The sequence below is a fragment of the Hemiscyllium ocellatum genome, chromosome 16 (genome assembly GCF_020745735.1).
Source record: "Hemiscyllium ocellatum isolate sHemOce1 chromosome 16, sHemOce1.pat.X.cur, whole genome shotgun sequence".
Lineage (NCBI taxonomy): Eukaryota > Metazoa > Chordata > Chondrichthyes > Orectolobiformes > Hemiscylliidae > Hemiscyllium > Hemiscyllium ocellatum.
In genome coordinates, this window is record NC_083416.1 from 67,430,619 (window position 1) to 67,443,590 (window position 12,972).

The 12,972-nt window shown below is 40.2% G+C and overlaps 1 protein-coding gene across 1 annotated transcript in view; it reads left to right on the forward strand.

Annotated features, from left to right (window-relative positions):
• Positions 1-12,972, forward strand: part of lars1b (leucyl-tRNA synthetase 1b) — a 58,893-nt gene that overhangs the window by 29,752 nt on the left and 16,169 nt on the right. Inside the window, exons 17-24 of the mRNA XM_060837344.1 lie at positions 239-304; positions 1,069-1,151; positions 2,639-2,777; positions 4,890-5,102; positions 5,818-5,875; positions 7,151-7,214; positions 9,358-9,541; positions 12,799-12,889. Of these exons, the coding sequence (XP_060693327.1) occupies positions 239-304; positions 1,069-1,151; positions 2,639-2,777; positions 4,890-5,102; positions 5,818-5,875; positions 7,151-7,214; positions 9,358-9,541; positions 12,799-12,889 (898 nt within the window). The remainder of the gene's footprint in view (positions 1-238; positions 305-1,068; positions 1,152-2,638; positions 2,778-4,889; positions 5,103-5,817; positions 5,876-7,150; positions 7,215-9,357; positions 9,542-12,798; positions 12,890-12,972) is intronic.

The following is a 12,972-nucleotide window of genomic DNA, read 5'->3' on the forward strand; positions in this document are numbered from 1 at the left end:
TATTTACAGTTGTAATTCTTCCTCCTCTTCACAGCATCTAACTGCTTCTTAGACTTGAAAACAAAAATGCTGGAAATCATAGCAGATCAGGTAGCATCCGTGGAGAAAGAGCAAGCTAACATTTTGAGTCTAGATGACTTCATCAGTGCTGACTTGTTTCTTTCAAGTATGTCTAGAAAATGTTGATCAATTTGTGTAAAGAATAGCTTTAATTTTAAAATGTTCACATTCGATGTAGGTACCTGGATTATGGTGAAGAAACCTGGAAGAAGCAGGCTGTAGATTGCCTCTCAACTCTGGAAACGTATGCACCATTCATTTTGTTCTCATCTTCTATTCTCATTAGTTCTTTCCCACATCCTTTTGAGAGCATGCGTTTGTACTTTTGAAATCATGGTAATTAGTCGATCGAATTCCAACAATGCCAATCAATGTAGTGCATCCAGGATTTCAGCTAGTCTGTGGCAGATTTTCAACTCCATAGTCCCAACCACTGCTTTAACTGTGTCGCAAGATTGTGTAATGTTTCAAGGGAAGTTGAAATGTTTTTTTTATACCCATCCTCTGACCATCAAGTCTCAAATGTTCTCTAATCAGATAACAGTTTTGTTGCTGATGTCTGTCCAAGTTACTGTTGAGGCACCTGGAAAGAGTTAGAGGAAAGGGATCCTCGAAGCTAACTTGGTTTTGACTTTCCCATCCACTCTGAACGGTTGGAGCTCAGCACAGTAAGAGGTGGAGCCAGCACTTGTAATTTTCTTTATTGCTGTGTGGAGCCTTGATATATATCACATTTGTTCAGAAAGGATTTTTTTTACAAATCAGCAATGCTGTGAATTTATATTGGAAATGTTATTGCATTTATACTCTGGTTAGGTCTCTAAAATGCAAAGAACCCGCATATTAGTTGGAACATACTGCATCGCAGCAACCTGAGATATTAATGTTATCAGCTACTGACTACTGTAACAAAGGTGACCATTCAAACAACGCTTTTAACATAGTAACGTATTGTGTTATAAAGGTGGAAGAATATCTGCAACTATGCATATTATTTTAATTTTTCAGATACTGTGAAGAGACTAGACGGAACTTTGAAGCCAGCCTTGAGTGGCTACAAGATCATGCCTGCTCAAGAACATATGGCCTGGGTTAGTGTAACACTTGACTTTCTTTTCTATGGAGCAAGGTCATGAAAGACAATGTCTTTTAATGAGAGTGTTTTAACTTTAAGGTGATCGTTTTCTGAGTACTTGACATTCCTTGCAAGACCTTTGAGATCATTTATCTCTTTGGGCAAACTGTCCCCGTGACTTACTTTGTATAACTAAGTTTAGAAGAAAGTAAATCAAAGATGAAGCAAGTCTAAAAGTGTGGATTAAGTGGCATCATACTTTGTTTTCAAAATCCTAAATGATGAAAGACAGAACTAGAGACACCATGCCATCCTGAGCACCTTTTAATGTGTGATTCATTGTTTGCAGAAGATACCAACCTACATGTAGACACTCACTGATCATTTTGAGTTATTTGGAGATGAGGATCCTTCGGCTTGGGAGGAGCCTAGCTATAACTTGTATCATTTGTTCAACTCAGGAATTAATGAACAATTCAATAAAAGAAACAAATGCAACATGTCAAAATATGTGTCTACTATATTTGCCTGTGCAGGGTTTTTATCATTACTGTTCCCATGTGTTAGCAACTTTACTATTGTTTCAGTAAGCATGCAGTGTCTTATAAATTGAAAACTAGTGTTTATTTTCTGCTATATTTTGGTTAGTGAATCTATAGACTTAACTTCCAGTACAAACCCACTGGCTCCCACAATTACCTTGACTATACATTCTCATACCCTCCTACCTGGAAAGACTCCATTCCATTCTCCCAGTTCCTCTGTCCCTGTGGCATCTGTTCTGATGATGCCAACTTCAACAAGAGGGGCCTCCAAAATGACCATCATCTTCCTCAACCGATGATTCATCACCACCACGGTGAACAAGGCCTTCAGCCATGTCCGACTCATCTCCCACACTTCAGCCTTCGCCCGATCCGTTCCTACCACAGCACTGATAGTGTTCCCCCTCATCCTCGCCTACCATCCCACCAGCATCCACATCCTAAGGATCATTAACTGCCATTTCTACCACCTCCAGCAGCTGCCGCCACCACCACCACATATTTCCCTCCATTTTCTTGTCAGCCTTCCACAGGGCCATTTCCCTCTTGGTCCACTCCTTTCCCCACACTCCCATGGCATCTTCCCATGCAATTGCAGAAGGTGTTCTTTATGTCCTTACTCCTCCTCACCCATGATCACAGCACCCCTTCCAGACGCAGCAGCAATTTCACCCCATTAGGACCAAAATGGATGCTATCTGCAAATTCTACACATCTTTTGAAACTACTTCTAGGAATGTTTTGTAACTGTTTTCCTTTCATCTGTCAAAAACTCAATGCTTTGTGCCTTCAGCCCCCATCTGCCTATTTTTCAGTTTTTCTTTAGTCCTTCTGGACCTCCATCATATCACTTCCTCAACACATAACATTTCAACATCTTGCTTTATGTTAAGAGCATATTTCTCTTCAAATAGTTCTGCGGCTTTTAAGTAAATTTATATGTTTTTATTCTTTTCAGGATCTCGACTGCCATGGGATGACCAGTGGCTGATAGAGTCTCTCTCTGATTCCACCATTTATATGGCTTACTACACTGTTGCTCATCTATTACACGGGGGATATTTAAATGGTCAGACTTCTGGCCCACTGGGAATCAGGTAGGAATAACTTCTCAAAATGCCTGTTTTAATTTGTAATGTAACTTATTTTTCACAATGCTTGGTTATCAAAATCATTGGCCGTTATGGTTGATTCTGTGTAGTCAGTGTCATGCTATCCATGCATAAATGGATGAACTTTTATCTTGTTTAAAGGCTGGAAACAGGTAATCGTCTACTTTTAAGATTGTGTTGTGATTGTAATGAAGTCAGCCAGCAGACCTTATAGAAATTAAATTCCCTGATTGGGACTATTAATTTGCTCCAATCAGGCTGGCATAAAGGGTAAATAAGAACATAGGAATTAGGAAAGGGAGTAAGCAATTCAGCCCTTTGACCCCTGCTCTGCCATTTTAAAATGATTATGGCTGATCTCAACTCCACTTTCCTGCCTGTTCCTCCTAGCCCTTCATCCAGCTTTTTAATCAGAAACATGTCTGTTTCTTCCTTGAATTTTCTGATTGATTCTATCTCCACTCCACTCTGGGGCAGTGACTTCCACAGATCCACAAAGAGAAGCGGTTTCTCTTCATCTCAATTTTGATCCTACCTCCTCTCACTCTATATCCAAGACCTCTTGTTAGACACTGTCTCACAAGGGGGACATGATTTGGAAATGCCGGTGTTGGACTGGGGTGTACAAAGTTAAAAATCACACAACACCAGGTTATAGTCCAACAGGTTTAATTGGAAGCACACTAGCTTTCAGAGTGCCGCTCCTTCACTAGGGGGAGCATCTTGCCAATGTCCACCTTGTCAATCCCCTTTAGCATATTAGATATCTTAATCAGATTCGTTGTCGTTTTCCTGAATTCTAGCAATCAAGTTCAAACTACTGAACCACTTCCTATATGACAGCCCTTTCATCCCTGAAATCAACCTGGTGAGCCTGCTCTGAACTGCCTCAGTGCTTGAGGTATGCCAAAGATATTGGGCCCTATTTATGCCTGATTTGGTGAGAGGCAGTGCTTTTGTTAAAGGCTGTGTTTGTAACTGAAGGGTGATTGATGAAGAGATGCTGGCCTCTGAAGAGTTATTTCAAGTTGCTGTGAAATAATTTTAGTGCAGAATATCTATGCACATGTTCGTTCTTAATAGAGTGTAGTAGTATAGCAGCTCTGTTATTGGGCTAATAATTCAAAGGCCAGGACTTGCCATTCATGATCATGTCACTATCAAATTGTCATGAAGAATGTATCTGGTTCAGGGAAAAAAAATCTGCTCTGTTTACCTATGACCTATGTGACTCCAAATCCACAGGAACCTCACTTTGATAGGTGAGTGTCGGGAGTGTGGCACTGGAAAAGCTCAACAGTTGAGGCATTGTCCAAGGAGCAGGACAATCGACGTCTTGGGCATAAGCCCTTAATCAGGAATGAGGCCAGATTCCTGATGAAGGGCTTTTGCCCGAAACATTGATTCTCCTGCTCCTCAGATGCTGCCTGATATGCTGTGCTTTTCCAGCATCTCACTCTCTGCTCTGATCTCCAGCATCTGTAGTCCTCACTTCCGCTTTAAGAGGCCAGCTCAGGGATTGCGGTTCTATACAACAAGGTGATCCTCTCGTCAATTAAAAATGAGCAATAAATGCTTAGCGAGTCATCCTGCGACTGAAAGAAATGTCCTGATTATAGGTCAATAAAGCAAGGCTAACCTTTTCATGTTAGTTTAATAGCAGTATGAGTTTGTTCTTTTTAAAAAGACAGAAGATCCCTTTAATTCTTGACCCATCCATTCCTATTACCAATTCAGTTTATGCAATTTCATACCACAAATAAAATATTTTCAGTCAATGTACTTAAGCCATTTAATACCACTGAGCACCACAAGTTGGAGTTAATCATTCATATTCCTTCCTTAATGATCAGCCCTTTTAAGGACTAGATGCTGTACCTATTGGCTCTTTCCCCTCTGAAATCTAATTTCCAATCCAGTTGTTGTGTGACCTCTGTTTGAAATCAGTTTTCGACAATATTAAACTTAATTCATGATTGAACCTCAATGTTGTAAAATATATGCCATTTTTTAAAAAAGAAGTGTAATCATTCCACACTCCTTCCACAATCGTAGGTATCTACCAGTGTTGGTATTTTTCTTTCTTTCTCTCTTCAGGCCAGAGCAGATGACCAGAGAAGTTTGGGATTATGTGTTTTTAAAGACTGCTCCATTTCCAGATACTCAGATTCCAAAACAAAATCTAGATCAACTGAGAAAAGAATTTGAATATTGGTATCCAGTGGATTTACGAGTCTCTGGAAAAGACTTGGTTCCAAACCATCTCTCCTACTACCTGTATAACCATGTAGCCATGTGGCCTAGCGACAGGTGAGAGCACGTCATTTAGTAACATGATTTGCATGAGGTGCATGATTATTTGCAGATCGTGCTCATCCAACTGTTTGTTGGGAGGGCCGACACGTTTGCTAATGAAGGTGGGGTTGTCTTTGAATGGATAATTATGCAGAAGGCACATTAGATTAGATTAGATTACTTACAGTGTGGAAACAGGCCCTTCGGCCCAACAAGTCCACACCGACCCGCCGAAGCGCAACCCACCCACACCCCTACATTTACCCCTTACCTAACACTACGGGCAATTTAGCATGGCCAATTACCTGACCCGCACATCTTTGGACTGTGGAAGGAAACCGGAGCACCCGGAGGAAACCCACGCAGACACGGGGAGAACGTGCAAACTCCACACAGTCAGTCGCCTGAGTCGGGAATTGAACCCGGGTCTCAGGCGCTGTGAGACAGCAGTGCTAACCACTGTGCCACCGTGCTGCCCACATCTCTTGGTATTGAGAGCTAAGACAAGGATTCTTGTGGCACAGTTCCTACTTTTGAACTGGAAGCCCTGAGTTCAAGTCCCACCTGTTCCAGAGGTGTGTCACAATATGTCGAGGGTCATTAGTGTACTTTAGCAAGCTTGTTATCCTGATTAAAGATGCTAGTGTGTTGAAGGGAGAAATGTGCATTTGAGGGGAGACGATTACCAAAATATTTTTCTGCACAACTAACTTTATATTTTAAATTGTAGAACAAAATGGCCTCAAGCTGTAAGAGCAAATGGACACTTACTACTGAATTCTGAAAAGGTGCAATACAGTTTTTACTATGTTAAAGAACGATTCATGACTTGTGTGATTTCCATTGCATTAACATTTAATTGGATTTAATATAGTTCACATTTGCATGTTCCTGATAAACTTCTCGGAACATAGGAACAGGCATGAGGAGCTGAATGTTCCAACATTTAGGCTGATCTGTAGCCTAATTCCATATCTCTGTCTTTGGTCCATATCCCTTGATACCTTAATTCAACAAACATTTGTCGATTTGATTTAAAATGAGCTGATCCTCCAACCACTGCTGGTTGTGGAAGAGAGTTCCAAACATCTATCATCCTTTGTGCATCGAAGTGGTTCCGAATATCTCACTGAACAGAGTGGCCTGACTTTGCAGATTATGTCCCCAGGTTCTTGAATCTCCAACTAATAGAAATAGGTTATCTTTATCCACCCTGCCTTTTCTGTAAATATCTTCAGTCAGATCGACCCTTAACCTTCTAATTTCTAGAGAAAGGAGGACTAATTTGTATAATTTCTCCTCATACATTAACCCCTTTCATTCAGGTATCATTCTTGTAAGCCAAAGCCAAACACCCCGGCCAGTATTTCCTTCCTGACATGTGGTGCCCAGATCTGCTTGCAGTACTCCCCCAAGTGGGGTCTCATCAGAGTTTTGGTTAACTGCATTATACAATCTGTACCCTTGTACTTCAGTCCTCGAGATATAAAGGCCAGCATTCCATTTACTTTCTTGATTATTTTCAGTACCTGCTCATGACATTGATCTGTACAGTCGTCAACCTGAACACATAAGGAATAAATTCCAAGACCCACCACAGAATCCTGAAACGGCGGATCATAGCCAAGCCATTCATTTAAGTTGGAAACTTACCTATCTGGCAGCCCTGTGATCCCTGGTTCTGTAATGTTCCATGTAATACATTCAGGCCACGGGTAACTGAAACCACAGAAACTGACTCCGCATATATGGCGGTCACCCTGTACACCAAAACCCCCAAATATCTTTGAGCATCCACTGAATTTAACTTTGTACCATCCATAAATGTTGACCTAGTCAGTGACATTTTCATCCCGGGAATGAAAGTTCTAAAAATCTAGAAAATACCCTGATCGAAACTTTTTCAGTTCAAAAATGGATAACCTCATACTCGATTACTTCCTACATTATCTGCCACAGTTTTGCTCATTTACTTAGTCAATCGATATCCCATTATAATTTAATGCTACAATCTACACTGTCTATTATGGTGCCTAACTTTGTGCCACTTCTGTTTCCATTAGATGTCCAAATCCACAGGGAATTTCCTTACTCTAGCTGAAGCTGTGGAAAAGTTCTCTGCAGATGGTGAGTCCTGCGATCTCCCCGTCTCCTCAGCATCTTGTCTTCACTCCCCTGTGTGTTTATTTCATCTTGACTGGAAGTTTCTCTGTACATTTAACCAATATTGTTATTACAGAGCAATTACTTGTATGAGATGGTATATGGAAAGATGAGTGCAGTTGTGGACTGTAATCTATTAGTGGTGATGTTGGCTTACCAGATGCCACCAATTATGTGAAGACATTTTTTCCTAATGAATTATTGTGGCATTATTACTTGAAAAATAACTTACAATCAATTCCCAGTTAATATAATCAGAATATGCAGGAGGATATGAGTAGAATGGCAGATAAGTGATTGTTGCAACTGACTTCATGGTAATGATTTTGGGGGGAAGGGGGGCACAAAGAAAAGTGAAAGCATGTATTCTCCAGCTAGTATACTTAACAGATTTTTTTTAAAGAATAGGAACATTGATTGAGCTATGCAGGTGCATAGATATTGCATGGTCAAAATACAGATTTAAAATTCCATAATAAATGCATTTTTGTGCTGAGGTGAGCAATACTGCACTGTTACAGGTTATATCTTTTACATGAGTCAATCTATGAAGCCCTTTTGACTACTTTGAGACTTAAAACAAAAACAAAGCTTTCTATGATTGGCTGCTGGAATATATTTATCCTTTACAAACTATTGAATAGGTCATGTGCCATTTCTCATGTTTTGTGCAATCTTGCTCTGTACAAATTACTTCAAGGGTAAATAAACTTCCAGCATTATTCTATTGTACTTTTGAGATCATGAGGTTCTGGAAGATGCTATATGAATGAATGTATTTCTTTCTCACTATAATTTAGAATTTTGCACAAATGAACATTGAAAACGAAACTCAAATTTTGCCGAATAAGCACAGTGATCGGTCAGACCACTTCGGGAATTTTTGTATGCAGTTTTGGGAATTCCATAATAGGAAGACTGTTAGAAAAAGTGGAAGAACACTGACTCACTGAATCATGGAGTTTAGAAGGAGATTGGTTGAGCTCTGTGAAAGACTGAACTATGGAGTCTTCACCTGCTTTTTCCTAATAGGCAACATTTTCTCCTTTTCAAATATATACATTTGAATCTCTTGAAAGTTGCTGATTGATTTGTTCCATCTCCTCATCTGGTTGTACATTTCAAATGCTGAATGTGCTGACACTTAATGTGCTGTAGATATTTTCCAATCAATCTATTGGTACACAACTTTAAAACAGGTGACACTTAAACTTGGGACACCTCCTCAGAGCAGAGCGGCACGGTGGCACAGTGGTTAGCACTGCTGCCTCACAGCGCCTGTAGACCCGGGTTCAATTCCCGACTCAGGCGACTGACTGTGTGGAGTTTGCACGTTCTCCCCGTGTCTGCGTGGGTTTCCTCCGGGTGCTCCGGTTTCCTCCCACCGTCACAAAGATGTGCGTGTCAGGTGAATTGGCCATGCTAAATTGCCCGTAGTGTTAGGTTAGGGGTATGGGTGGGTTGCGCTTCGGCGGGTCGGTGTGGACTTGTTGGGCCGAAGGGCCTGTTTCCACACTGTAAGTCTAATCTAATCTAAAATACCACTGTGCCCCATGTGCCCCCAAACAGATATTTGCTGATATTTTCTCAGTAATCTGCTTAGAGATGTTATGACACATGTTTGGAGCAGGTGGGACTTAAACTTAGTTCTTCTAGCTAAGAGGGACGGTACACTATTATTAAGTCCCAAAGATCCCTCCTTATGTACTTGTATAACTCCCAATCATCCTGCCAATGAGCAGTTTCTTCCTCTCTATTAAATCGTATACTTCAAAATTGCAAGAACAATTCAGTTTATTGTTGCAAACAGATTGGTGAATTGTGAAAGTGGAAAAAGGAAAGTCGGTAGAGATAGGAATCTGATAAATTTTCAAAACTAGGAAAACATTTGAGGAGATAAGTAACAAAGAAGTACCACTGTGGTGCATAAAGGTGTAATCTTTATTTAAATAATGGAGACCAAACTTATTTGATTTGTTGTGGACTTTCTTGGTCATGTTTTAGTTCTAAGAGACGGTGGCAGTTGGTTGTTTACAGCACCTTACCAGATAAGATTATTCATAAGCAAACCATTTTCTTTACTCCTTTGGTAAAATTTTGTCCCCAGGAATGCGTCTTGCTCTTGCTGATGCTGGAGACACTGTGGAAGATGCAAACTTTGTCGAAACTATGGCTGATGCTGGTATCCTGAGGCTTTACACTTGGGTGGAATGGGTCAAGGAGATGATTGCTAATCGTGAGAGCCTTCGGAGTGGGCCTGCCAACACCTTCAATGACAGAGTCTTTGCCAGGTACTGAATGGCCTTTGTATTTGAGCATGTCACTCAAATAATTGCAGCGTTCTTTAGTATTATTGTAATGGTCAGTTATATTGTAAAAGCATTTATTCGAAATAACTTTTTTAAAAGCTTCTTACAGATTTTCAGTTTTATTGTATTCTATTATGATAGGAAACATGATAGAATCCATATAAAATTAGCTTAAAGACATCCATGATGGTTGAATATGGTAAATAGTTGTGCCTGTGCTTATTGTTGTGATTGTCCAGTCAAACCTTTTGTGAAATTTCGATCAATTCATCAAGTGCTTGATTTGACTCTGATTTGCCCTAGTCTTTGAGAAGCAAAATAAAATTCAAGAACTCAAGACATTGCAGAGATGAAGCCGATTCAGAGTGACAGTTTGAGTTGCGTAAAACTATTGAAAAATGTGGGCAGCAACATTCAGAAATGTAATTTTGCTGGTTTCAATACTGAGGGAGCTGATACATGGGAAAAATCTGCTGATGTTTATTGCCAACTCCTCTGGCATGGTATGTGTTAATCAATAGACTTGAAAGGTGATGGTTAAGGTAACAATTAATGCTTGGGAAGCATGCAAAGTGGGGAAATTTTGACATCAGTCAGTATTTAATACTGATCCGGATCTTGGATATTCTGTGATAGTCCCCTCTTGAGCATCACTGCAAACTCGTGCTGTTTCAAGACATCACTATTCAACATTGTCAGTGACCAGCAAAGTCACTGTAGCCTTCAATTCCTGTGTCAGGATCCTTCCAGGCCGGAGTGGGTAGTGTTTATAAATTTGTTGTGCTTTTCTGCACCAGGGAGATAAGGAAGGCACTATCGGTATGGCAAGAAATTATTGCCTGCCTTAGCAGAGGGAAGAAGGAAAAGTAACCCTAATGCCCTGCCAATATGTTGGGATTCTCAACAATGCAGTGAGCCATAAATTATGGTTCTGTGGATGTTACATCTTAGAAGGGAGACATGTTGCAACTCTGTAGGTTCCCATTCCCAGATTGTGCATTGGTGTTCAACTCTTCACATGTCCTGGTAACATGTCAAATTAGTGTGTTGCTGCTTGGTGAGAAGTAGTACCTGCTTTTTATGTGACCATTGATTCGTCTCTGCCACCAAACAATGCAAGAAAAGTTTTCTGCTATTGAAATCTTGCTGCAACATTGTGAAGGTGACGATCAGCACCCACCAGTTCAGCTGCCTGGACGCTCAAGGCAGAGGGTGGGGTGCAATTCAACAGAAGTCACTAAGTAGTATGTTGACACAAGAAGTAATCAGGAAAGCTAACAATGTTCTGGCTTATTGTAAGGGAATTGAGTGCAAAAGTATGGAGGTTTATGCTTCAATTACACAGGGCATTGGTGAGCCTGCATCTCGAATACTGTGTACAGGAGTGGTCACTGCATTTGTATTGGGAGCAGTTCAGAGAAGGTACTCAACTAATGCCAGGAATGATCAGACTACCTTATGAGAAACAAAGCTAGACAGGCTAGATCTGTATCCTGGGCAGTTTAGAGGTGACTTTCTCAAAATGCTAGTGTGCAGAATCTTTAGATATTTTTTAAGATGGGGGTAGATAAATTCTTGATTACCAAGGGGATGAAAGATTATTGGGAATATTTGTGAATGTAGAGTTGGGGTTAAAATCATATCAGACATGCTCTTTTTAAATGGCAGAGCAGGCTTGAAGGGCTGGGAAGGCCTGCTTATGTTCCTTGTTTATAAGTATGTAACTCCATGGAGAATGTCTCTCAGTTTACAATGGGTTGCTGCACCTGACACAACTTGGCCAACACGATGCAGTCTTTGTCACCAGATCTTCAGCAGCAGCTCAGGAGAAGTAGGAAGTATCTAGGACAACATCACATATTATGGATGTACATGAGCGCTTGATCGGATTTCAGCTCCCCAATTTAACATCCCCAGATTTTCTTCACATTCTGCTTTCTTTTGATTCACCTTGTTATGGATTATTGCAAAGCAATAGCTGAAGCAGTCTGTGCTGACTGTTGAAGGCAAACAGCACTGACAAAATGCAAAGCACAGCTTTTGTCATCGAGGATAAGACAGAAAACTTGTTCAACGTGTCAGGAGACACTCTTAAAAATCAGGAGCTGACTGTTCAGAACATTAAATATTTTTTTCTGAAAAGCCGTGTTATCCTTAGAACGCTGTTCCTGAAAAGAGAGTGGAAGCAGAGCCCTCAAATTCTTCTTACAGAAGAGGTGGAGAGATTTATGTTCAACAAAGAATGAAATGGTAGCAGGGCTAGGTAGGACTGTCATGATGGAGCAGGCTTGAGGGGATTTGTGTGCGTGTGTGTGTGTTTTTGTCTGCTGCTGGCATCATGTCTGTGGTTATGGTGTAATTGCACAAGCCCCATTAATGGACTAAATTCAATTTTTGCCTCTTGGGTTTATCAACTGGAATTGTTAATCTTCTATGTATATATCCGATCATTAAGGGAATAGAAAGAAGTAAATGTGGACTACTACTAGTCAGATTTTAACTGAGGCATTAATTTAGCCCATACTTATTTAAATTTAGAATTGGTGTCAGGAAGTGTTCTTTGCACAATGATAAAGATGTGAGATTTCTTTCCAGGAAATGTAGAGAAATTAAACTCTAATTGATGAAAAATAATTATGTATTCAACTAGCAAGGTTTTAAGAACAACTGAATGGATTAACAAAAATGGTAAGTTTTTAATGGAAGAGAACTAATTTGTGTCCAAAGTCTAATATTTAGGTTTGACTGGAGGTGGAAAACAAACGCACTTCAGTTATAATGTCATATCTACAGCAATTATTGATGACCACGCGTAGACCACATTCACTTTTGTTTTGTTAGTAACTTAGAGTCATTGAGATTTACACCATGGAAACGGACCGTTTGGTCCAACTCGTCCATGCTGACCAGATATCCTAACCTAATCTAATCCCAGTTGCCAGCACTTGGCCCATATCCCTTTAAACCCTTCTTATTCATATACCTATCCAGATGCCTTTTAAATTTTGCAATTGTACCAGCCTCCATCACTTTCTCTGGCATTTCACTCCATACGCTCACTACCCTCTGCATGAAAATGCTGCCCTTTAGGTCCCTTCTAAATCTTTCCCCTCACACCCTAAACCTATGCCCTCTAGTTCTAGACTCCTCCACCCCAGAGACAAGACTTTTGTCACAAAATATTGAGTGTGCTTTTGGGTATATGTGGCTAAACTACTGGTTTCTGTTTATTATTCCAGTGAGATAAATGCTGGCATTCTGAAGACAGAGCAGCATTATGAGAAAATGATGTTTAAGGAAGCTTTGAAAACAGGTTTCTTTGAATTTCAGGTATGTTCAAGTTCTGAAAATAAATAATTCATCCTGTCAGGGATTTTTTTTTCTATCTTAATTTAACCCCCAGGGAGAGAGAG